This window comes from Brachyhypopomus gauderio, chromosome 16, assembly GCF_052324685.1.
Source record: "Brachyhypopomus gauderio isolate BG-103 chromosome 16, BGAUD_0.2, whole genome shotgun sequence".
In the NCBI taxonomy this organism is placed as follows: Eukaryota; Metazoa; Chordata; class Actinopteri; order Gymnotiformes; family Hypopomidae; genus Brachyhypopomus; species Brachyhypopomus gauderio.
The window spans coordinates 17,297,299-17,322,921 of NC_135226.1; the positions used below are offsets into that span (position 1 = coordinate 17,297,299).

General features: G+C 44.4%; 1 protein-coding gene across 4 annotated transcripts in view; it reads left to right on the forward strand.

The window, feature by feature from the left end:
- Positions 1–25,301, forward strand: part of fgf12b (fibroblast growth factor 12b) — a 41,428-nt gene extending 16,127 nt beyond the window's left edge. For 3 of the 4 annotated variants that reach the window (XM_076976473.1, XM_076976471.1, XM_076976472.1), the window contains 4 exons: positions 10,413–10,523; positions 16,170–16,273; positions 22,513–22,711; positions 23,128–25,301. In XM_076976473.1, coding sequence (XP_076832588.1) covers positions 10,413–10,523; positions 16,170–16,273; positions 22,513–22,711; positions 23,128–23,255 — 542 coding nt within the window. In that variant the 3' untranslated portion in view covers positions 23,256–25,301. Of the gene's footprint in view, positions 1–8,561; positions 9,440–10,412; positions 10,524–16,169; positions 16,274–22,512; positions 22,712–23,127 lie in introns of those variants that run through there. The other variant, XM_076976470.1, reaches the window with a different exon arrangement.
- The last annotated feature ends 322 nt before the right edge of the window (positions 25,302–25,623 follow it).

Below are 25,623 nucleotides of genomic sequence, written 5' to 3' on the forward strand. Positions count from 1 at the left end.
GTTGTAGGCTGCATGGCTTTTGTGTGGTGTGTGTAATAAAGATGAAGAGACCTTAAGATGCGTGCTATAGGAATGAAAGCGTAATAAATACTTTTAGCACAAACAATTCTTTAGATGTTTCCGTGCTACATTTGATGAATGCTGTAGACCGAGAGAATTACGTCACTGAGACAAATAGCGACATCGGCGTCATGTCTTCAGCACCACGGACAGCGCACGCGGTATTCTCAACGCGAGGAGAAAAGGGTCAAAAATACGTTATTAAACCTTGATCTTGTTTTCTCTGTTACGCATAAGGGAAGTATGTGTAGGCTTTTGTAAGTTGTGTGGGTGTGCATTTGCACGTTTCTGATGTATTCATCGTTCTAAAGTGTATGCGTGTCTTGTGAGAGATGTTTATTTGTGAGAGAGGTCAGCTGTAGTGGCAGTTTTTAATTCGTTTCAGATTTCCACATTCCCCCTACGCAAAGTGTAATAGGAGAGAGTGAAAATGATCACTGCAAGTTTTCTACAGCAACAAAACACATTCATAAATATGATATCACATGCACTATATTTTACAATTCATGACTTTCACAGAATTCTTTGTAAGAAGTCACAGCATGTGCTGCATGTTTCTGAAACACCGTGCAAATTCAGAACACGCATGAATCTTCAGAAAAACACATCAGAACCCTTCAGAAACTCTGCGAGCCCAGTCCCAGAGGAAGAGGGCTGCAATACAATGGAAGTGTTGTTTCCAGAGGACACGGGGGCTTGAGTTTTGTGGCATAAGAATAGGACTAAAGTTAGAAAATAAGTCCTGTGCCCAGTGTTTAAAAAGTCTTTGTGTGTGTGTGTGTGTGTGTGTGTGTGTGTGTGTGTGTGTGTGTGTGTGTGTTTTCTTTGTGTGTACCATGGACCATTGTAGTGGTTCTTCCCTTTCCTGGGGAGGAGTAATGGAACCGTATCAATAATGGATGAAATACTCATGTTGTGATGCATGTACGTGTGTGTGTGTGTGTGTGTGTGTGTGTGTGTGTGTGTGTGTGTGTGTGCATTAGGTTTGAAATTCTCAGGTTCTCAGGACAGAAATGATATGAATAATAGGAAAATCATAGAAAAAGGAGAATAAACTACCCGTAATTTGACAGGGTAAGGTGTTTGTTACAACAAGTATTGGGAAGTCTGGGAAAAAAAACATAGGTTAGGTTTAGCTTAGGTTTTATTATATTTTTCTTATCAGGTATTTAAATAGACACAAAATAGCTTTTCTAACATATGTATAAAGTCATGTCCTAAAAACAAAAGGTGTGTGTGTGTGTGTGTGTGTGAGTGAGTGCGTGTGTTTGTGTCTGTCTGTCCATGCATTCTGGGTAAAAAGCACATAAATATCTAAGTTACTTTGAGTATGTTCCATTAATGTTTTATAGCTTTATTGTGAAATAAAGACCTACATAAAGAACAAAACCTTTTGGATATTATACACAGTATTTGACATTAGCTGTCCAATCTGTTTGCAAAACCCCTATTGCCAACCAGAATCACGGTTAACTGATTGACATAGAGCCTGCACATCTGGCTGTACTGTCTCTGGGGCAGAGTACCCACCATGTCTGTCTGGAGCTCTGCTCTCCGCTGAGCTCTCTTGGGCTAGAGAGAGTAATCTCTGAGTATGCCTTTAACATGAGAGTACTATTTGAGTATGCCTTTAATATGAGAGTAATCTCTGAGTATGCCTTTAACATGAGAGTACTCTTTGAGTATGCCTTTAATATGATAGTAATCTCTGAGTATGCCTTTAAAATGAGAGTAATCTCTCGGTATGCTTTTAATATGAGAGTAATCTCTCAGTATGTCTTCATTATGAGAGCTTGTGCTTCACTGTCCAGGGCGAGTAAAGAGCAGGATCTTCTTTCAGTTACATCTGACTATGACTACACTGCTGCACTGCCACCTGCTGGAGGTTATTGGTATTGCAACGGAACTCAATGCATCTTACAGTAATATCAGCGTCTTAAAATCTTTTCTCAGATGTAACTCTCAATCATTTGCACGTCTTGTTTACATATTTTTTGATATTGGAAATTCATGAAGAATAATGTAGCGCTCCAGAGAGTTTGAGATAAATGTATTTGAAATATCAGTTGCAGTATTTGTGTGTGTGTTTGGGTATGTGTATGTATGTGCTTGTGTGTATGCTTGGGTTAGATGTGTGTATGTGTTTGTGTGTTTGGGTGTGTGTGTGTGTGTGTGTGTGTGTTTGGGTATGCTTGTGTGTTTTTGTGTTTGTGTATGCATGTGTATGTTTTTGTGTGTGAGTGTGTGTGTGTGTGTTTGGGTATGCGTGTGTATGTGTGTGTGTGTGTGTGTGTATGTTTTTGTGTGTGTGTATGTGTGTTTAGGTATGCGTGTGTATGTGTGTGTGTGTATGCATGTGTATGTGTGTTTGGGTATGCATGTGTATGTGTGTGTGTGTGTTTGTGCTGGGGGTTAAAGAGTCAAATGGAGAATTGTTCTGGTTCTGTAACACTTTCTGAGATGTCCATGCATTTTAAAGATGGTTCAGTTTTAGGGTGAGACATTTTGCAGGACTGAATAATTAATTACTTCCAAAACAGGACTCACAGTCCACCCACAGCTCAACCTGTCACATAGGCAGACAGACTAGCTCTGTGGTTTGTGTTGTGGTATGCTTTGGCACTTTCAAACATGCAATTCTTCACTTTCTCCATTAGATGGCACTGCAGGGCTATAACACGTTTTCTTTTTCTTTGTTTTGTTCTCTGTGACTGGCAGAAACAACTCCCACCCATCCATCCATCCATCCATTATCTGAACCGCTTAATCCCGCTAGTCGTATTGCTTCAATTTCAACTAGCACCGTTCTGTGTCTGACCATTCAACACTGGTTAAACACACACGCACTCACACCCACACACACACAAACACACCCAAAGTTAGAGTCTTGATTTAGTGGTTTTAAAGAGTACATAAACCTGGTATTGGCCTTGGAGTCTTGGTCTGAGTCTCATTATGCAGAGTCTTGGTCTGATGGTCTAAATCTCATTATTCAAAGCTGTGGTCTATCTCATTACTCAGAGCTGTGGTCTGAGTCTCATTACTCAGAGCTGTGGTCTAAGATTCTGTTCAAGGTCCCGAAGAAGATCGAAGAATGTTGGCAGCACGCTGAACGTGCTGATCATGTTATTTGCCGTGCGGTCTGTGATCTGGAAGAGTCTCTCCCTGGTTTATGTTCCTCTGTGACAGCACATGACAGTCCTGCTACTGGCAGGTAGTTGCCTGGGTTACAGATTAACACCACAACATCTCCACAAAGGAACATTCAGCTCACATGATCAGATAACGTTAATACCATTGCAAGAGGCCATAGTATTTGACACATTATATATATATATATATATATATATATATATATATATATATATATATATATATATATATATATATATATATATATATATCAGTAGCGAACCGTGACCTTTAAACCTGGGCCCGCTACCCCCCCCTCCCCCCCGAAATTTTTTTTTTCCTTTCTTAATAAACTAAATAAAGAAAAACTGAGACGACAGTACAGCTTTAAAAACGCAATAAACAATAATATCTGTACTAGATAACATCTTAAGCAAAATAAGTTTCCAAACAAAATAAGGTTCACAGCTCCGTGGTTCTCGGAAGCGGAATATGTAAACAACGCGCACGAGGACGTCAAAGGGATGAATCGAAACTAGCTAGCGATGGTGCTAACGACAGCTAGCGTCGCCACAGCGGGCGGAAATTATCATACAGTTAAGCCCGCCCACTAAGAGAGAAGATATGATTGATCAATTTTGCTGTCATTTGAAACTGGTATTGCGCTGAATTATAACTGCCAGGCCCTCTGTAAACGAACAGCGGGCATCACAGTCCTGATAGGGGGAGACACAGGCTCACAGGCTTCCACTCAACCCCTCACCTTCCAACACAGATTGAATAGACACGGGTGAATATTTTATTTGCTTATATTTTTGTAATTGTTTAGATGTCGAATGTCAAACTGTAAGTAGATAAAATAAAATTGGATAATTATATATATAATGCTTTAAGAATATTTTAGGCCCTCTGAGAGGGCTTAGAGGGCCCTGACGGTTCCCCACTGATATATATATATTATTTATTATATAGTTTTATGTGCCTGATGGCACATGATAACCTGTGACACCAATAATGTAGGATAAATAATTCAAGTCTCTTACTTCAGACTCAGAGGGTTGTACTCTAGTCCACATTGATGGTGTAGGGGGAGTCGTGAACCCCAAAGGGAGCGAGTCTAAAACAAGAAACGAATATACAAAAATACTATTACACACAGAAGCCAAAGAACATGGAATGAATAGAGATGATGGCGACGGCAGTGTGAACAGTTTAGCAAACAACAAATAACAAGATAAAATCCAAGGCTGTATAAAACAAGAGCACAAGGCAAAATAAACGCAAGGAACTGAAGACACATGTGAACGAGGTCAGTTACTGTGACTGTTTTCAACTGACGCTAGTTCCTCTTTGATAAATTAACATACATGTAGGTACAGTTGATGAATCTGAGTGCTTGAAATTTTATTTATGAACTGAATTGTTGCTCTTAATCTGGAAATTTCACTTATATATCAAACAATTCCCCACTGGGCCACCAGGAGGCCTCGTGTTCCATCGAGGTCCTCTGACCCGGGACGGGTGTTTGATGGTCCTGCTCGGTATCTTAGCTGTTCCCAGAACTGCTCTTCTCTTCTGGATGCTCCATTTACCACAGGAAATGTTGATGTGTTCTGCTATAACCATCTGTTCCAGGTCTTCTCTGAGTCATTGATGTTTCTTCAGCATTTGGTCTTTTTTGTTCCGCAAAAAAGCTTGAGATTGTTACATCTGTCTCTACTGACCCCTTCTTCTGTCTGTCCATCACTGTCTGATCATCCTGCGGTCTGTCCGTCACTGTCTGATCATCCTGTTGTCTGTCCATCACTGTTTGATCATCCTGCGGTCTGTCCATCACTGTCTGATCATCCTGTTGTCTGTCCGTCATTGTCTGATCATCCTGTTGTCTGTCCATCACTGTCTGATCATCCTGCGGTCTGTCCATCACTGTCTGATCATCTTGCCATCTGTCCATCCCTGTCTGATCATCCTGTTGTCTGTCCGTCACTGTCTGATCATCCTGCGGTATGTCCATCACTGTCTGATCATCCTGCGGTCTGTCCATCCCTGTCTGATCATCCTGTTGTCTCTCCGTCACTGTCTGATCATCCTGCACTCTGTCCATCACTGTCTGATCATCCTGCGGTCTGTCCATCACTGTCTGATCATTCTGTTGTCTGTCCGTCACTGTCTGATCATCCTGTTGTCTGTCCGTCACTGTCTGATCATCCTGTTGTCTGTCCATCACTACTATGTCAAGTTGGTGTTCCACTACCATTTTGTCAGTCTGTATGTGGAAGTCCCTCAGGATCTGAACTTGTTCTCTTCCACCTTCGTCTGCGTATCTCAACTTCACTTCAGGACTTCCAGCCCATACTCATCACAGATGTTTATGTGTACTATACCAGCCACTTCGGGATGGCCTTCCATGTACGCTCTGCCTGCTGGCATCATGTATCTGACTGTTATGTGCTGGTGTGGTAGATCATAACCTCTATTGATCTTGTTTTCAGAGCTTGGTTCTGTGCTGCCGTGATTAGTGAGTCTGTGCTGCTGTGATTATTGAGGCTGTGCTGACGGGATTAGTGAGTCTGTGCTGATGAGATTATTGAGTCTGTGCTTCCATGAATTGAGTCTGTGCTGACGTGACTAATGAGTGTGTGTTGACGTGATATGTGAGTATGTGCTTATGTGATTAGTGAGTCTGTGCTTACGTGATTAGTGAGTCAGTGCTGCCGTGAATAGTGAGTCTGTGCTGACGTGATTAGTGAGTCTGTGCTGATGTGATTAGTGAGTCTGTGTTGATGTGATTAGTGAGTGTGCTGCCGTGATTAGTGAGTCTGTGCTGACAGGATTAGTGAGTCTGTGCTGATGTGATTAGTGAGTCAGTGCTGACGTGATTAGTGAGTGTGCAGACGTGATTAGTGAGTCTGTGCTGATGTGATTAGTGAGTGTGCTGCCGTGATTAGTGAGTCTGTGCTGCCGTGATTAGTGAGTCTGTGCTGACGGGATTAGTGAGTCTGTGTTGATGTGATTAGTGAGTCTGTGCTGACGTGATTAGTGAGTCTGTGCTGACGGGATTAGTGAGTCTGTGCTGACGTGATTAGTGAGTCTGTGTTGATGTGATTAGTGAGTCTGTGCTGACGTGATTAGTGAGTCTGTGCTGACGGGATTAGTGAGTCTGTGCTGACGTGATTAGTGAGTCCGTGCTGTCTTTCAGTCCAGCCCTTTCCAGCCATTGGTAGGATTTCTCCATATGTGGTATGTGCTGTGCAGGAGATTATTCCCCCATGTTTGTGTTCCTGCCTCCTCATCCATCTTGGCTTTTTGCTGTCTGTGGTACTAAGCGCGTCATCTTCCTGGAGTACTCCTGAATCTTGGATGTTTCCTCCTGGATAGTAGCTCTAATGCTCACTAATACTATAAAAACATTTCTTTCCTTACCACAAGTGAGTGATCTGAGGTAAGGAAAGAGGAAAGAACATTTTATTGTTTTAATTTATGTTAAACAAATTTCCATGGGAGGAAACTCTGAAGTGAAGCTTTTAAGATATTTTAATGCCGGACCATTAAAAAAGGGCCACAATAAATTTCAGTTTTTCTCCTTTTCCCTTGCTGCTGCCTAAAATGTGGATTGTAGTCTGGTAGTGCTGTCCATGGGTCTCTCACTGTCACACACACACGCACACACACACACACACATGCACACACACAGTATGAAGATCTGCTGTGGCATATTGGCAGATCTGATTCATTCACATCCAACATTGATCTTGTGTGGGTGGTAGTGTATTTATCTGTGTGCTTGTGTTAGCAGAGAGTCAGAGTGAAGATTACAGATCATTTTCCAAACTGCACAATCAGGGGTCAGTATAATAACTGTCAAAGCTGCCATGCCATTGGCTGCCAAAATAGTTTTCATCCATGAATACACCAATGAGAGCACTTGCTCTGCTGTTCCACGGACACTAAATACAGTGAGATAAGGTGGAGTCAGTCCCACCCAAAGTCAGAGCAATGCTGAGATGGTGTTATAGAACGCCTTGGGCCAGGTGAATGAGGGTCAAAGAGATGTAATGTCATGGTCTGATCTGCTTATAGCACTGTGTCTCTGCGCTCTCTTCATCTTCATCATCATTACCAGGAGTCATAAATGTCCCCATTCCCCTTAGGCTGTCTCATATGTGTGTGTATATGTGTGTGAGTGCATGTATGTGTGTATGTTTATGGGAACCCTACTAATGCATGATAATGACAGTGAGTTAGTGACTTGTTCTGGCTCTGTCAGTGACTTATAGAGTTCTGAATGCACACACGCACATGTGTGTGTGTGTGGGAGAGAGAGAGTATGAATGAGAGTCATTACAGTGTAGATCAGATGTCCTTGCATGTCTTTCTGTCAGTGACAGCAGCATATTACAAGTTTTCAGCCCCAGAGGAGATCAGACACACTGCTCCTAGCACCTGAGATGACATTCAGCCCACAGCCTGTGGACGTCTGGTGTGCTCACTGATGCTGGGTGCCTGTACCTGAAGGTATAGACATGTGTGTGTGTGTGTGTCTGTGTAGGTGTGTGAGCTACAAAGTAGATATCCTCACTCTGTGAAACAAGAATCTGTAAGCTGTGACAAAAATTTAAGCGATCTATTTAGGTCACAGTGATTGGCCTCTTTATTGAAGGGTGCAAAAATATTGTAGCATGCAGCCTGTAGCGTGTAGTGTGTAGCGTGTAGCGTGTAGTGTGTGTGCTCTGAGCCGGTCCCTGAGCCTCCTACCAGTGAGGAGACCCGACAGTGTCCATCCCTGCTCTCCGCCTACTCAGCTAACAGGGCTCTGTGTTCACCATTCCGCACACTCGTCCTGTAGGGCATTCGCACGAGAGGGTGGTAAAAGGCGCTAAGTGATTGATTTCATCACCAAACAGGTATGGGAGCAAGATGGCCTCCGTGCCTCAGACGGACGATCTAGTTCAGAGGGTGCAGCCATGCTGCTGGGGATCTTCTGCCCTGCAGAGTTTGGCATTGACTGTGGCTCCCTGCCTCTAATACTAGGACACTCCTGGTTGATTAGTTGGGTCTGGTGGGTGAGACTGAAGTCGTCAGAGCAGGTGGTGCCCAAACAGCCCCCCCCCCCCCACGATAATATTTAACGCCCATACACACCACAAAGTACTGCTTTTCTTGCCCTATACTTATTAATGAACTGCCCTCATGACTGTGTGCGTGGTGGAGGAGTCTGTTTTCCATGTGGTTTTAGTCTTTAAAAAATGTTTGCTGTTTCCTCCTGGGCTTTGCACAGCCTCCAGCCGCACACGCACACACGCACACGCACAGTGCCCCCTTGCTTCATTGTACAGTTTCTCAGCCTACCTCCACGAGCTTTTCATCTGCACTGCAAACAGGATTACGTCCACAGAAGATCCTGGATCTTAAACCGGGCTCGGTGCGCGTGGCTCTACTTTAACTCGTCAAGCCGTCCGTCCGCGACAGAAGGACCCAAACGTTATAGAACAACATGTTGATTCCCGCACGGAGACACTAGCGCTCGGTCGTCGTTTGCGCCTCGACCAAATGCTCTTCCAGAAGTGCAGCCGTCTACCGAGAGCGACAGCTGGCGAGTTTACGGTCCCGTTTCAGCCGAGTGGGACGGTACCGGGGTGGACCCCGCTGCTGGGCTCAAACCGCCGGTGCACTGTGATATATCAGCGAACTCGCGTTATGCGCGTTTAACGAGCCATTTTTAGCGCGGTGGCCTCGAATCACCGTTTTAGACGCGCGGAGATATGAGGCGACACCCGCGGTCCGTCCGCTTTTACGTTCAATTCAATGACGTTAGGTCCGTTGTGTAGTCAGAACAGTGTCTGCAGAAACAGTTCGGGTCGCCTTACTCGGTTCGAGGGGGCGCGCCGCGCGGATACGCGCGCTCCCGTTACCTCCACGAGCCCCCCATGCGCCCTCGCGCCGGGAACCGGAGCCGCCGCGTCCCGCTTTCTGTCCGTCACTTCACGCCGAACTAACGAGCACCCGCGCCACACTGGGTCTGTGTGAGTCCCGTGTAACTCCCGGGAGATGGCGGCGGCTATCGCCAGCTCTCTCATCCGCCAGAAACGGCAGGCGCGCGAGGCCAACGGCGAGCGCGTAGCCGCGTCCAAACGGCGCTCGAGCCCCACCAAGGAGCCGCGGTCGCTGTGCGCGCGCCACTTCTTCGGGGTCTTCAGCAAAGTTCGGTTCTGCAGTGGGAAGAAACGGCCCGTGCGACGGAAACCAGGTCAGTTCATTTACTGTGAGAGGGGCGCTTGAAATAAACACTCTCACGTTGAAAGGATCTAACGGCGCCGTTATATAAGGGTGGTTGTATATATTAGCCATGCATTAGAACAGGAGGGTTTCTTATTTTCGTGTGTGTATCATGTGGGCTCATGTGTTTGCTCAGAAACATCACAATCCTCACCAAGCTTGACAGAACCTTTTCAAATTTAACGATTAGATAATTTTAGGAGAATGTCAGGTCCACATACTGTTTACATATCTGAGCCAACAGTTTAATGATGTTGTGGTTACTACTTGTTCTGTTAAGCTGTATTCGTGATTTTTGGTTATGGCTTTTGAGTCTTGTTCACACCAAGCAGTTGTGAGTGTTGCTGTTCTAAAGCTCACTTTCATAACCAGGAGTAGTGCTGAGGTGGAGGATAGATGGTGCTGACACCTTCCACACACCTGCTTCATGTGCTGAGCATACACCGCACAGTGTCCTGTGTGGTCAGGGGGACCAGGAAACAGTCCTCTCTCAGATTTAAGAGGCCAAGCTTATTTAACAGAACATTTCTGGCGAGACTCCGGACACGTGGTGTGGGAGAGCTTGCAGGATGGGGTCGGGTCCCAGATGTGTTCCTGTGGAGTTCCTACAGCAAACGTCTCTGACTCCTGCAGACAGGCGTCTCAGCTGGAGCTCCTGCTTGGGCCTGATTGGTTCACACCACACCAGGTGCTTGTCTTAGCGGATCCAACATGAACTCGTGGCTTTAGGCGTGTTTACCAGTGAGGGGTCACGTGAGGCTTGGTCACGTGCAGCTTGGTCATGTGCGGTGTGTGTAGTTGTGGAACAGCTACTCCCGCTGCTTGATTTTGCTACACAAGCAGGTTTGCACACGTTTTTTTTGTGTTTCTTCACACAGGAACTTCCCTATAACGTGTGTGTGTGTGTGTGTGTGTGTGTGTGTGTGTGTGTGTGTGTGTTGCAGAGCCGCAGCTGAAGGGGATAGTTACAAGGCTGTTCAGTGAGCAGGGATTCTACCTGCAGATGCAACCAGATGGAGCCATCAATGGGACCAAGGATGAGAACAGCGACTACAGTGAGAGCACACACACACACACACACACACACACACACACACACACACACACACACACACACACACACACACACACACACACACACACACACACACATTTATTTCTCTTTCTCTGTCTTTTTTGTCTTGTGCTCTTTGTTTCATATGAACAACATCAACATTTTTTCCTTATCTTTTTGCATAGTGACATGAGATTCAGGTGTGTGTGTGTGCGCGCGTGTGTGTGTGTGTGACACAAACTGACAATATTATTGGAGTGCAGAAAATATGGCAGTATAAATCCTATCAGAGGTCACCAGAACTGATCTCCTGGGCTCAGATCGAGCCTGACCCACATGATACTCTTCTGGGCCATAGCAGGGCAGAGCCACAAGGGGGCACTCTTCACACTCTCCAGGTGACTGGTTTAAGGCTTTCATCTCTTAACATGCTGTAAGGAAGGCTGACGTGAGCACACCTCCCCAGCGTCTTCCGTTAAACGATGGAAACGTTGCTTTGAATCAGCTCGCTCTTGTTCCCATGCACGGATGCCCACACGCTCACACAGTGTTCTGCGTGTGTGGAAGGATGTTTGACTCGAGGCTTAGGCTGGCTTCCTCCTCCGGCCTGTCACTGTCGTTCCTCCTCATCGCCCTGCGGCTCTTCCTTCTCTGGTTCTGTCGCTGCGGTGCCTACGGAAGCGTGCCAGAGACGGCGATGGATCGCATCGCTCTCGTCTCTCACGTCTCCGCGCGTAGCGGCGCGGCTCACGTTAGCGTGGGCACCAGGCACTGCCCTGCTACCGTTAGAAGATGGAAGCCCCCCCCCCCCCAGAAGCCATTGCATACTGGAACTGGGCCTGGAGGAGAACCTTCCAGAAGGACAACCATTTCTGCACTCCACCAATCAGAGTATGCTAGAGTGGCCAGATGGAAGCCGCTCCTGAGTTAAAGGCCCTTTGCCAAAGTTTGACAAAAGGCACCTGAAGGACTCTCAGACCATGAACTTCAAATGAAATGAAAAAAAAAAATTCTCTGGTTTGATGAAGTAAAAATTGAACTGAATGCCAAGCGTCCTCATCACCTGGCCAACACCGTCTCAACAGTGAAGCATGGTGGTGGTAGCGTCATGCTGTGGGGTCATTGTTCAGCAGCAGGAACTGGGAGACTGGTCGGCGTTGAGGGAAAGATGAATGCAGCAAAGTGCAGACATCCTTGAACACTCCAGACGGCTCTGGACCTCAGACTGGGGTGAAGGTTTGTCTTCCAGCAGGACAACGACCCTACGCGTTAGATCGCCGGGTCGCATCGCAGCACGGCTCACGTTAGCGTGGGCACCAGGCTCTGCCCGGCCGATTCAGGACAGCTGCCTCTGAGTGTAGAAAGGACGCAGCATTCCAGAACTTTCTTTCCTTCCGTGGGGCTAATCTGCGCTACAGGAGGGTGCGAGGCCAAGAGGGGTGTGAGATACAGGGGCAGAGAGCTCAGTATTCGCTTCAGGGCTTTCTCGAGTTACACTTCGTTTTTTTTTTATTGGATAAATTTGTTTTATCTGAAGTGAGAAAAAAATATCGATTGGCGAGGAACCAGCGTTACGGTGTGATCCCTTTCTGGGCTAACTTGAAAATGAAAATTCAACACAGAGCAAACCTGCAGAATGAAAGAGCTTCTGAGAGATTCACAGTTCAAGAGGGCCACAGTGTGAAGGCGTGTCTTTTTATTACAGAGGCACAGAAAGAGCTAGACTTACAGTGCGTTACAGGCTCACAGTATAACAAACACAGAAAGAACCAGAGGTACCATGTGTGACTGTGATATAAAGCCCCCTACATGGCACCTTCTCACCTGAATTTTTAACATTCATCCCAAGTGACTATGAAATCAAAAGTGGACAGCCAGGACGAATAACCAGTAGTCTTTACATTTACATTTATGTCAGTAATGCATCCAATGATTGGAGGTCCTTACCAACCCCTGACCAACCACTGCAGGGCATTGGGTGAGGTGACATACTCTTCAGTCATGTCCTGCAATGATAACGTATTTCCCAGTTGGCTCACGATGCAGTTGACTGGGCAGAATGGGGAACCCTCTGGTGCTCTGACAACCTCATGATTTGGGGTTGTTTTCTAGTCAGGGTTGAGGGAAAGATGAATGCAGCAATGTGTAGACATCTTTGAAGAAAACCTGCTCCAGAGTGCTCTGGACCTCAGACTGGGGTCAAGGTTCATTTTCCAACAGAACCACGACCCAACGCACACAGCCAAGATGACTTTGGGAGTGACTTGGGGACAACTCTGTGAATGTTCTTGAGTGACCCACCCAGAACCCAGACTTGAACCTGATGGAACATCTCTGGAGATGCTGCACATCCAACCTGATGTGCTCCAAGCTTGTAGCATCACATTCAAAAAGACTGGAGGCTGTAACCACTGCTAAGGTCCTTCAACACAGAGGCTGCCAGTACTCATGTACACGTGGTTCACTTTGTTATTATGGGCTATTGTGTGTAGAATTGTGACTATGAATTTAATATATTTTGAAATATGGCTGTAACATAACAAAATGTGCAAAAAGTGAAGCTACATTCTACAGGTGTATGTTCTACAGCTGTATGTTCTACTGGTGTATGTTCTACAGCTGTGTGTTCTACAGCTGTGTGTTCTACAGCTGTGTGTTCTACAGGTGTATGTTCTACAGCTGTGTGTTCTACAGCTGTGTGTTCTACAGGTGTATGTTCTACAGCTGTGTGTTCTACTGGTGTATGTTCTACAGCTGTGTGTTCTACAGGTATATGTTCTACAGCTGTTGTGTGTTCTACTGGTGTATGTTCTACAGCTGTGTGTTCTACTGGTGTATGTTCTACAGCTGTGTGTTCTACAGGTGTATGTTCTACAGCTGTTGTGTGTTCTACTGGTGTATGTTCTACAGCTGTTGTGTGTTCTACTGGTGTATGTTCTACAGCTGTGTGTTCTACAGGTGTATGTTCTACAGCTGTTGTGTGTTCTACTGGTGTATGTTCTACAGCTGTTGTGTGTTCTACAGGTGTATGTTCTACAGGTGTATGTTCTACAGCTGTGTGTTCTACTGGTGTATGTTCTACAGCTGTGTGTTCTACAGCTGTGTTCTACTGGTGTATGTTCTACAGCTGTGTGTTCTACAGGTGTATGTTCTACAGCTGTTGTGTGTTCTACAGGTGTATGTTCTACAGCTGTTGTGTGTTCTACAGGTGTATGTTCTACAGCTGTTGTGTGTTCTACTGGTGTATGTTCTACAGCTGTTGTGTGTTCTACTGGTGTATGTTCTACAGCTGTTGTGTGTTCTACAGCTGTGTGTTCTACTGGTGTATGTTCTACAGCTGTGTGTTCTACAGCTGTGTTCTACTGGTGTATGTTCTACAGCTGTGTGTTTTACTGGTGTATGTTCTACAGCTGTGTGTTTTACTGGTGTATGTTCTACAGCTGTGTGTTCTACAGCTGTGTGTTCTACAGCTGTGTGTTCTACTGGCAGTGTTGAGAACGTTACTTTAAAATGAGTAATTAGTTATAGTTACTCACTACTTGTTCAAAAAAGTAACTGAGTTAGTAACTGAATTACTCTATAATAAAAGTAACTAATTACCAGGGAAAGTAACTATTTGCGTTACAGTAAAAAAACGTTATATGCCAATGAATAAGGATTTTTTTGAAAAAGTCAGTTGAAATGAGTAGATCAGAAAGGAGTTTAAATTTTGATATTTATTGCACATCCACAGACCAGTGCAGGATAAAATCCTTTAAAATCCCAAATCTTTGTAAAAAAAAAAAATAATAATAAAAAAAGCAAAAGTAAACAGTTACACTATATAAAGTGCATTCATGTCTATCAAATTAAATTAAATTATCTTAACCTGAGACAACTGGTTTGTTCACAACAGAAGTAAACTTAACAATCAAACCTCTATTCTTAATTAAATAAATCAAATACCCAGTCTGGTAGACATTCAGGAACTTCAAGTATTTTCTTAAATAATGTTTATATCGCCACCTTGAAAATGCAAATTTTTCTTCGGCTTGCACCTGACTCGCCATTTCTGCTTCTTCTCCGTTTGTGTCACTGGCGTGCTTCGGCGCGTGTGTAAAAACACTGGCTCTGATTGGCTACCATAACGCTGCCTTAGCCAATCGCTTACGGACTTGTTAAGTTAAACAGGTGTTACACCGAGAACTGTGACCTATCGAGATCTGTTACTCCTCACTAGCCTGGGCAGCGGTCCGCTCGGATTACTGTTAGTATATCAATATATAGTAATGCACCGCTTTTAATGACCAGTAACGTCAACGGCATTGTAACGACAGGAAAAGTAATTAATTATATTATCCCGTTACTGACAAAATGATGCCATTACCTAACGCCGTTATTTTTAACGGCGTTATTCGCAACACTGTCTACTGGTGTATGTTCTACAGCTGTGTGTTCTACAGGTGTATGTTCTACAGCTGTGTGTTCTACAGGTGTATGCTCTACAGCTGTGTGTTCTACAGCTGTGTGTTCTACGGGTGTATGTTCTACATTGTGTGTTCTACAGCTGTGTGTTCTACGGGTGTATGTTCTACAGCTGTGTGTTCTACGGGTGTATGTTCTACAGCTGTGTGTTCTACAGGTGTATGTTCTACAGGTGTGTTCTACAGCTGTGTGTTCTACAGGTGTATGTTTTACATCTGTGTGTTCTACGGGTGTATGTTTTACATCTGTGTGTTCTACAGCTGTGTGTTCTACGGGTGTATGTTCTACAGCTGTGTGTTCTACAGGTGTATGTTCTACAGGTGTGTTCTACAGCTGTGTGTTCTACAGGTGTATGTTTTACATCTGTGTTCTACGGGTGTATGTTCTACATTGTGTGTCCTACAGGTGTGTTCTACAGGTGTGTGCTCTACGGTGTATGTTTTACAGGTTTGTTTTACAGCTGTTGTTTGACAGGTTTACAGACTACAGGTGTATGTTCTACAGGTGTGTGCTCCACCTGAAGGTTGACCTGCAGACCCCATATTCCTCACTATGTTATTCACGTCTGTATTCTGCGCACACACACACACACACACACACACACACACACACACACACACACACACACACACACACACACACACACACACACTTTCTCATCGGGCATGTGTTCTGTATTCTCTGTGAACAGTGTGCTCTTATTCGATCTACTTAAACCCACTCATATACACTCATCCTCCATTCCCTCACTGTTCTACCCTTCATCCTCCATACTCCTCCGCTGCTCTGTTGCTCTCTCTCTTTTTTTTTCTTTCCACTCTTTACAATTCCTTTTTCACTGTAAAACACTGTTTTGGGGACATCGTGCAATCTTTCTGATTTTCCATAGAGACTGAAGCACACTATACCATGCCCATGCTATAACGTTGTGTTTGATCTCTCTGTCTCTCCCCTCTTCCCTCTCCTGACCCCTCTTCTTTCCCTCTCTCTCTTCATCTCTCTCTTGTCCTCTTCCTTCCCTCCTCTCCCTCCCTCTCTCACTCCCTCTCCCCCTCTCTCTCTCCGTCTCTCTCCCTCCCACTCCCTCCCTCCCTCCCTCCCTCCCTCCCTCTCTCTCTCTCTCTCTCTCTCTCTCTCTTCTCTCTCTCTCTCTCTCCCTTCCTCTCTCTCCCCTGTGTGACAGCTCTTTTTAACCTGATCCCGGTGGGTTTGCGAGTGGTGGCCATTCAGGGGGTGAAGGCAGGACTGTATGTGGCCATGAATGCTGATGGCTTCCTCTACACATCAGTAAGAACACCAGTTCTTTCTACTATATGTGTGCAGTGCGTCTTCTCCAGCTTCACCCATTTTGTTGGCCTTTTCTCTCTGGTCTGAATCTGGTCTGGTCTGGTCTGATCTGGTCTGGTCTGGTCTGATCTGGTCTGGTCTGGTCTGATCTGGTCTGATCTGGTCTGAATGTCCGCTCCTGGCTTTATTCACCATCACTGTGCACTATTGTTTGTTGCGCAATAAAGGAACTTGTGTTATGCATCTGACGTTTGAAGTTGCGTAGTTCACAGAGGAGCGTGTGATGTTATGGAATGACACTTGCGTGTGATGGAGTGGTCCAGGTAACAGAGCGGATGCCCAGGGGAGGTGTGATTGGGTGAGTGGGTGGTCGGGTGGTCCGCTGGTCAGAACATGAGGGGTCCTGGACCAGCAGAAGTCGCATTGTTGAGGGTGAAGAATCACACAGTGATTCATGTGTTCAGCTTTAACGTATTCATCTCCAGACTTACTGTTTAATAATCACCATTAAAGAATAATTCAGGGACTAACAGTAATTCAGTAACTGCACTGAAGCTAATATGAAATGTATGTATTAATAAGATTAAGGAATGTGTGATCCAGTCGGTAATGTCTTGAAATGTTAAATGTATTTTCCTCCTAGGCAAACCCTGACTGAAATACACAAAAATACATAGAAGTACACAGAAACACGTTATACAAAATACTTTATACACAGAAAAACATGTTAGAATGCCTATGCTCTATTAATACACATATAAGAAAATGATCTAATTTTTAGGTCACTAACTGGCAAAAGGAGTTTATACAGTGAGTGTCACGGGTGTAGAGTGTGCAGAACAAGGACAGGAAGTAAAGATGAGTCTCCAAAATGAACGAAAACCACAAACGTACAAGTGCTCTGACTGGAACATCAAAGGCAAGATAATGACGGGCTAGTTTCATAGCTAATACTGTATTTCTTGAATATTTTCAATACCTCATGAAGTGAGTGTTATTCTATCCGTTATGCTCTATTGTTCACAGTTGATGGTTGATATTCTGTAGTGTATTGTGTTTTGTGCGTGTCAGGATGTAGTGTGCTCGCATTTTAGTTGTGTTAGAGTTTAGTTGTCATTTATCCACTTGTTTATATATTTGAAGCCATAAAGTGGCAATACTGAATCACAGTCCATCAGCAGCACATGTCATAGGCCTTCCTCCTACACACACACACACACACACACACACACACACACACACACACACACACACACACACACACACACACACACACACTGCACAGTCTACTCACATTTATCCTTTCACATATGCACTTGTGTGTGAGATCAGCTGGTTTCTATGCAGGGTGTGACAGAATTGGTTATTTCTGAGTTTCAGAGTGATAATGAACTTACATCTACAGAGGTGTGTGTGTGTGTGTGTGTGTGTGTGTGTGTGTGTGTGTGTGTGTGTGTGTGTGTGTGCACGTGCGTGCATGCGTGGAGGATAGAACAGCATGATGGAGAGAGCAAAGGATGTAGAGAGGGGGAGAAGGGGGGGAGAAGGGAAGGAAAGACAACAGAGCAGGTGACAGAAGGAGAGAAAGGAAGAGAAGGAGAGGAGAGAAAGAGGGGAGAGGGAGAAGAGAATGAGATGGGGAGAGAATGAGTGTCTTATCCTGTTGGCAGTGTGTGAGTGGTGTAGATTTGCGTCCTGTGTTTGTGTTGGTGTGTGTGTTTGCATTTCTGTGAGTATGTTTGTATGTGTATGTTTGTGTGCAAATGTGTGAGTGACTGTGTGTGTGTACCTCAGGTGATTTCTGCTCTGTTTGTAGTCTCCGCCCTGTCCACCTGTGTGTGTCTGATTAACTGGGACAGAAAAGCACACACAAACACACACACACACACATACAGATTGGGCAAAATACTTCAGTGAACTCACTGAATACTGTTAAAAATGTATTCTGTTACAGTATATATAAAAAGTAATGCATTCAGTATGCTTTAAAAATATAAAACATTATGTATCATTATGTATTTTCTTGTGGGTGTTGAATTTGTTAACTACATTTGCATATCAACATGAATTATACAAAACAATGATACATCATGAATGCTCTCGTAATATGAAAGATGAGAGAATGTTGATATCATTTAACCCAGTTCACTTTCAACTAGACTATCATATATCATATATATATATATATATATATAGGTCAGATCATAATGGGAAGTTTTGGAATGCTTAAACATTTATTAAAATCTAAAATGATCAAAATCAAATGAAAATGACATTCCAAATATCTTATTCATGAGACTAGTCAATATCTAGTTAATTTTACTGAAGCAAAAAAAAAAGTGTTTTGGGCTAAAAGGCAACATTTGTTTGTGAAAGGCAATCATAACCTTTAACGTTTAGACCTTTAACCATAACCTTTAACCTTTATACCATGTATGAACGAAGTTTACTGAACATTAACACAACACTCACTGGGATGTCATGATGGGTGAGGATGTTTCCTCCAGGATGAAGATGTGCAGCAGTAGCATTTGAGTACGTTGGGATGTCTGTGTAACAGTGGGAGGGCCATCCAGTAAATCGAGGTCTTTTTAAGAGCTCTCCAACAATCATAAAACTTCATCTCCCATGATGCCTTGTGGTCCAGTCTTTGAAGCAAATACAAAAGAATCATCTAAATCATCTTCTGAACCCTCAGAAAAGGATGGACCAATGGATGTATTAATTCTGGGTGCCATGTAACTGGCTTCAATTAACGTGAAATGTGCCATATTTGTCAATTGTGATTTTCACCTCAATCGATATTTGTTCTCCGCATTTACCCATCTGTGCATCTGTGTTAGAACACACACACACACACAAACACACACACACACACTAGTGATCACTAGGGGGTTGTGGTGCACACTGGTTTTCTTACATTGTCTTCATCATCTCCAGACAGTCACAGTTTGGGCATTTGGGCTGCAGAACTTTGAGCTGAAAATCATTTTCGTTGATAAGTATTTCTTCTCACCTTCAAGGAGGTCAAGACCAACAGCTATTGGTTGTTCCACATCTACAAGTGGAATTCACCTGGCTGGAATTCTGGAACTCTGAAACTCCCATAATGGGAACAATAAATTTTTATTTACCTAAAATCTTCTCAGCTGCTAAAGGACACCAATGCACCTTGTTCCATTTGCAGAACACTTAGGAAGTGTGACGTAGTCTGCGTGTGGTTCCTTGTGACTCTGCTCTCTTTAGATCTTTGAATGCATTGAGGGTGGGTGTGTTTGCATGTGTGGTGGCAGAAAGAATCACAAGCTGCTGGTGCTCATCAACTTATTTTGAAGCATCACACCCAGATCCTCAAACTGAATGGAGTCATCTGGATCTTCAAACTGAATAGAATCATCTGGATCTTCAAATTGAACAGAATACTCTGGATCTTTAAGATGAACAGAATCATCTGGATCCTCAACAGAATCATCTGGATCTTCAAACTGAACAGAATCTTCTGGATGCTTATCATCATCCTTATTCTGGGCAAACTGGTTTAATGCCTTGCTTCCATTATCAGTGATGGTACACTGAGCGTATCAGCGTTGTACTTCACATGAATCTCATGGGATTCATCTGCAGTGACTTCGTAAGTATAAAGTTCCTTCGTCCTGGAATGTGTAAGGGCTACAGACACCACAAATCCAACAGCAAATCAGGCCAATAAGAGCTTACGGTTGCAGTCTGTCCATATGTCTTCAGTCTCCAGTTGTGCAGGCATACTTCACATTGTCTTTTCTTCATTGCCTGGTCAGCACTTTCACATCATGTGGTCAGGCTTTTTTGGCATGCTCCCCCTCCCCGTGATACAACTGTAAATAAGACCAGTCCCCATGATTTGGGTACAGTACAGTGTATGCTGTGTGTATACTGTTTGACTGACCTTTCTCCTGGAAGCTCTGAGGTCAAAGGTCGTCTGGAGATGACCCGTGTGCACTATAGTATGTTTCAGCTGGGGAGTGTAAGAACTTAAGTTTTACAAGATAAGTTTTTTAAGATTAAGTTTGTTTATGTACAGTTATTTACTGGACAGATAGGTTAGCCAAACACTCAATTGCTTTTGTTTTTCATTTTTTATGCATAAAATTCATACATAATACACCCCACATTTGATCACTTGTGTCCTGACTACATCAACATGTGTTGTGCTTTAAACACTGGTGACCAACATAAACTCTCGTATATCACGTATATGGAGTACTTGTGACCAGTGGTGATTCTATAGACTGTTGTGGTCCTAGGCAAAAATTCACAGGGGGCCCTTAGGGAATTCAGGTTGCATACTGTCATTGCAAACTTTGCACACTACCCCTGCTGTAGTTTAAAGTCTGTCTGTCACAGGGGGCCCCCTTTAATCTGAGTCTCAAACTAGAGCGGGTGCCTGTGTTGTGGAAAACATCATGTCTGGTCCCTGTCCCAAAGAAGTCATCTGCATCCTCTCTCAATGACTATAGACCAGTGGCCCTAACCTCACACATAATGAAGGTGCTGGAAAGGCTGGTCCTCTCACACCTGAGACCCCAGGTGAGCTCTTTCTTGGACCCCCTGCAGTTTGCATACCATCCAAAGATGAGTGTGGATGACGCAATAATCCACCTACTGCAGAGGGTGCACTCTCACCTGGACCTAAACAACACCTCAGTGAGAATCACCTTTTTTGACTTTTCATGTGCATTCAATACTATCCAGCCCCTCTTGCTCGGGGAGAAGATGGATAAAATGCACGTGGACAAGCCCATGATTACGTGGGTATTGGACTACCTGTCTGAAAGATCCCAGCATGTGAGGTTAGGAACCTACCAGTCCGATAGCCTGGTCTGTAGAACGGGAGCACCGCAAGGAACTGTGCTCTCCCCCTTTCTATTTACATTATACACCACAGACTTCCAGTACAGGTCAGACCTCTGTCACTTACAGAAGTACTCGGACGACACTGCAGTAGTCGGGTGCATCATGGATGGACAGGACGGAGAGTACAGGGATGTTGTTAACAGCTTCGTAGAGTGGACTGCAAAGAACCATCTACTCCTCAATGTAGATAAGACCAAGGAGATGGTGGTGGATTTCAGTAAAAAGGGGTCACAAATCAGTCCCATTAACATCATGGGTCGGAATGTCGAGTGGGTGGATACCTACAAATACCTGGGTGTCCTGCTCGACAATAAACTGGACTGGAAGGCTAACACAGAGGCCGTGTATAAGAAAGGGATGAGCAGGCTATATTTTCTCAGAAGGCTCAGATCATTCAATGTGTGTAACAAGATGCTGGGAATCTTCTATCAGTCTGTTGTTGCGAGTGCACTTTTCCATGCGGCAGTTTGTTGGGGAGGCAGCATCAGAAAAGCGGAGGAGAAAAGACTAAACAGGCTGATCAAGAAGGCGGGTTCTGTTCTTGGCTACCAATTGGATGGTTTCGAGGTGGTGGTTAACAACCGGTCACAGAGCAAGCTCACAGATATACTGGACAACAATACACACCCCCTCCATGGGCTGTTGGTCGGACAGCAGAGCACCTTCAGCAACAGACTCCGACAGCTCAGGTGTAGAAAGGAGAGGTACAGGAGATCGTTTGTACCAACAGCGATCACACTGTATAACACACACAGTACCAGGACACCAACAGACACCAATAATTCCCTGAATACCTGAGCACAAGCTGGACACTTTAAACTTGGACACTTTACACTTTTGACACTTTTGAAGGACTGAGCACGGGCAGGACACTTTAAACACTTAAACTTGGAAGTTTTTAATTTATGATACGGTTATTATTTTATTGTTTATTTTACTTTGTATTTTATTATTATTATCATTCTCTTTAATCTTAAGTTTGTATAGTGTATTTTGTTTTTGATTGTACTGGAGTTGCTGCAATATGTGAATTTCCCACCGGGATTAAATAAACTTCTATCTATCTATCTATCTACTGGTCTGGAGCACCACACAGCTGCCTGCCTTGCCTGTTGGCAACCGTCACATGTGACCAGCATGAGCTAGATTTGTTGTGCTCTGAATACTTGTTACCACCAATGAAACTTGAGAGTGTTGAGAATGGAGTTCTGTGGAGGACTGAAGCCTGCTTGTTCCTCCTCTCCCTCCCTGAATCTCTGTTTACTCTTCTCTCTCTGTCTCTCTCTTTCTCCCCCTCCATCTCCCTCTTTCTTTCCCTCTCCCTCCCTCTCTTCCTCTCTCTACAGGAGGTTTTTACAGCAGAGTGCAAGTTTAAGGAGAGTGTGTTTGAGAATTACTACGTGATCTACTCGTCCACGGTGTACAGGCAACATGAGAGCGGCCGCGCCTGGTTTCTGGGCCTCAACAAGGAAGGAATCATTATGAAGGGCAACCGCGTGAAGAAGACCAAGCCATGCTCACACTTCGTACCCAGACCTATTGAAGGTGAGGACACACACACACACACACACACACACACACACACACACACACACACACACACACACACACACACACACACACACACACACACACACACACACACACACAGATGGAGGTGTCAGCATGATAGTGTAAAACAAGATGTGTGTTTCTCTCCCCCACACCTGTCCCTCTTGCTAGGGAGCAACTCGGCCAAAGCTTAACGTGTAAAGCGTAAACTGTAAAGTGTAAAATGAGAAACACAAACTGTCTAAAATGTAATGTGTAAAAGTGGCTTGCCGGGGGCTGGAGTGAGGGTGAGTCTCGGTGTTCAGGGTGGTGTCAGAGGTACACACCTGCGTGGATGCCAAGACAACTCTCTTTCTCTCTCTCATATTCTCTCTCTCTCTCTCTCTCTCTCTCTCTCTCTTCCCGATCAGTTTGCATGTACAAGGAGCCGTCGCTGCATGAGCTCGAGGAGAAACAGCACTCCCGGAAAGACTCAGGGACTCCCAGCAGGAACGGAGAGGAGTTAAACCAGGACTCCACTGAACGGGAGGGCTCATAGCTGCCCTCTGTATCTCTTACATTCACACACACACACACACACACACACACATACGCACACACACATGTAAACACACACACACAGCACCTCCTGGAACACCTCCTGGAGTAACAGCCACAAGAAAATCAAAAGGAGAAACCAACTGAGAAGAAAACGGCCCTCAAAGGGGGAAGAACCCGAGTCCTTTCCTGTGAATCTTAGAAAGAAAACAAAATAAAACTACTGTACTTCAAATCAGGACATTTTATGCAAAGCCTGCCGAGTGTGTGTCCGAGCCAAGTTCCCTCGGAGCTGAAACGATGGTGTGTGTGTGTGAGTGCGCGTGTGTACGTTTGGAAGTCTAAGCTTTAAGCCATGTAGGAATTCTCATGTTTATTTATGAATGCAAATGCACTTTCACGCGCTTCTGTGTGTTGCTCCGATCATTATTACCAATGGTTATGATCGATCGCCTCTCCTTTGTTTCCTCTAATCATTGGTGTGAATTTATTTAGGGGTGGGAGGAAAAGGAAGGGGATCTTTTAATTCTCTACTCTCTGATAGGCTGAAATAGCAAATTGTCTGTGCTGTGATTGGCTGAAGGTCTGTGTTGTGATCTTGGTGGAATTAAACTAATGATTTGAATAAGGTCATACATTAAGTGATCAAAGAAAGAGATATTCATGAAATCTACACAAAAAATTACATTTAACACAAAAATATTCTTTACATGGTGTGTGCGTGTGTGGGGGTGGATCTCCCCAAATAGCTTTCCACAAATAATACAGTCACAAATCTGTCATGTAACCTTCATTGTGTAGCAGTTGATAGGACGCTTTGGCAGCGATGGGGGTTATTTTAACAGCCGTATTTTCACAGAAACAACAAAATGAACTCTTGGATTCTCATGTATTCATTCTGGATGGTTTCTGATATTTTAATGCTTTTTGAAAATATCCCTAACCCTAACCCTAACCCTAACACCCCCCCCCCCCCCCCCCATCCCATGTAGACTCATTCCACTGTGGCCCTAGACACTTTGCCTGCTCCTCTTTAATCCTGCATGGGTGTGTTTTGTGTCTGATCTCCTTGTGTGTGACCCCTGTGCCCCCCTTTGCCTTATAACTCCGTATCCGATCTCTCAGTTTGAGCTTGCTATATTTGACCCGTCTGTCTGATCTCACTCTGTCCGATATCATTGTATTTTATCCCTGTGTCTGATATCTCTGCGTATGATCCTTCTGTGCCTGATCTCTGTCTGACCTCTCTTGAGTCTGATCTCTCTGTGTGGGCTCTAATGATTTTTAACACTTTCCCTCTGTGAGGGTTGTGTGTGTTATCCTGCCAAAAGCACAGACTGCCCTCACTCTGTCTCCACCGGACCGACCTTTCCCCTTTACCCTTTACCCTCCTCACCCGCCCCTCACCCTGATTCCACCAGATTGCCCTTAACACCCTTCTCCCAACACACACACACACACACACACACACACACACACACACACCTACATTCATTACATACATCCACTCATTTGCACAGAAATCAGCACACATGCTAGTTCATGGCTCCCGACTTTCGTTAAGGACAGTAGGAGAGAAAGACAACCTTAAATTAGATTGGCCACTGAGGTCCAGCTCATGCCCATTTTCAGCCTTTCACTTCATTGGTCAGATACATGAATGAAAGAGCCAATTAGCAGTCTTTAGCCAATGAGGGTGGAGTTTGTGGAGTTTGAGAAGTCTTCCATTTTGAAGAGCACCAGCATCACCTACACAGGTCAGTGTTTTGGGACAAGGGGTCAAAGTGCGCGTCGTCATGACGCTGTGTGGGTGTCACTGGCTGGTAATTAAAGATGTCTGCCTGCATTTCAGAGAACTTTTTAGTTTTTGATTACTGCCTAAAGATAATCATCTTTTTGCTGAACTGGAATTTTTATTTGTGTTTGTTAATGTTTGCACCTTAAATATGATTCATAAGACCCATAACGTAAATCGTTGTGTACAAAATGTTGCAAAAGATCAGCAGGTTGAAAAGATGATTTAAGCATTAAAAACAATGAAACCAAATCCCGGTGTGGCAATTTCTGATTCAACCACTTTTACTTATGCTCACACACATACACACACACACACACACACACTTTAATGAATGTAATGGGTGCGAACACGGCACTGGTTACCCATGTCTGTGTTTCAGTCTGTGTTCCTCTCATAAAAGATGAAAACATAACCGTCAGGTTGACAAATACAGCTGTGTGTGTGTGTGTGTGAGAGAGAGACTTCTCAAGCTGGTATGACAGAAAGACTGAACACACAACCTTCTGCAGGTTTGAATCTGTGTGAACTTTAATAATCTGTGCGAAGACGTTTTTTTTCCCCTAAGATATTT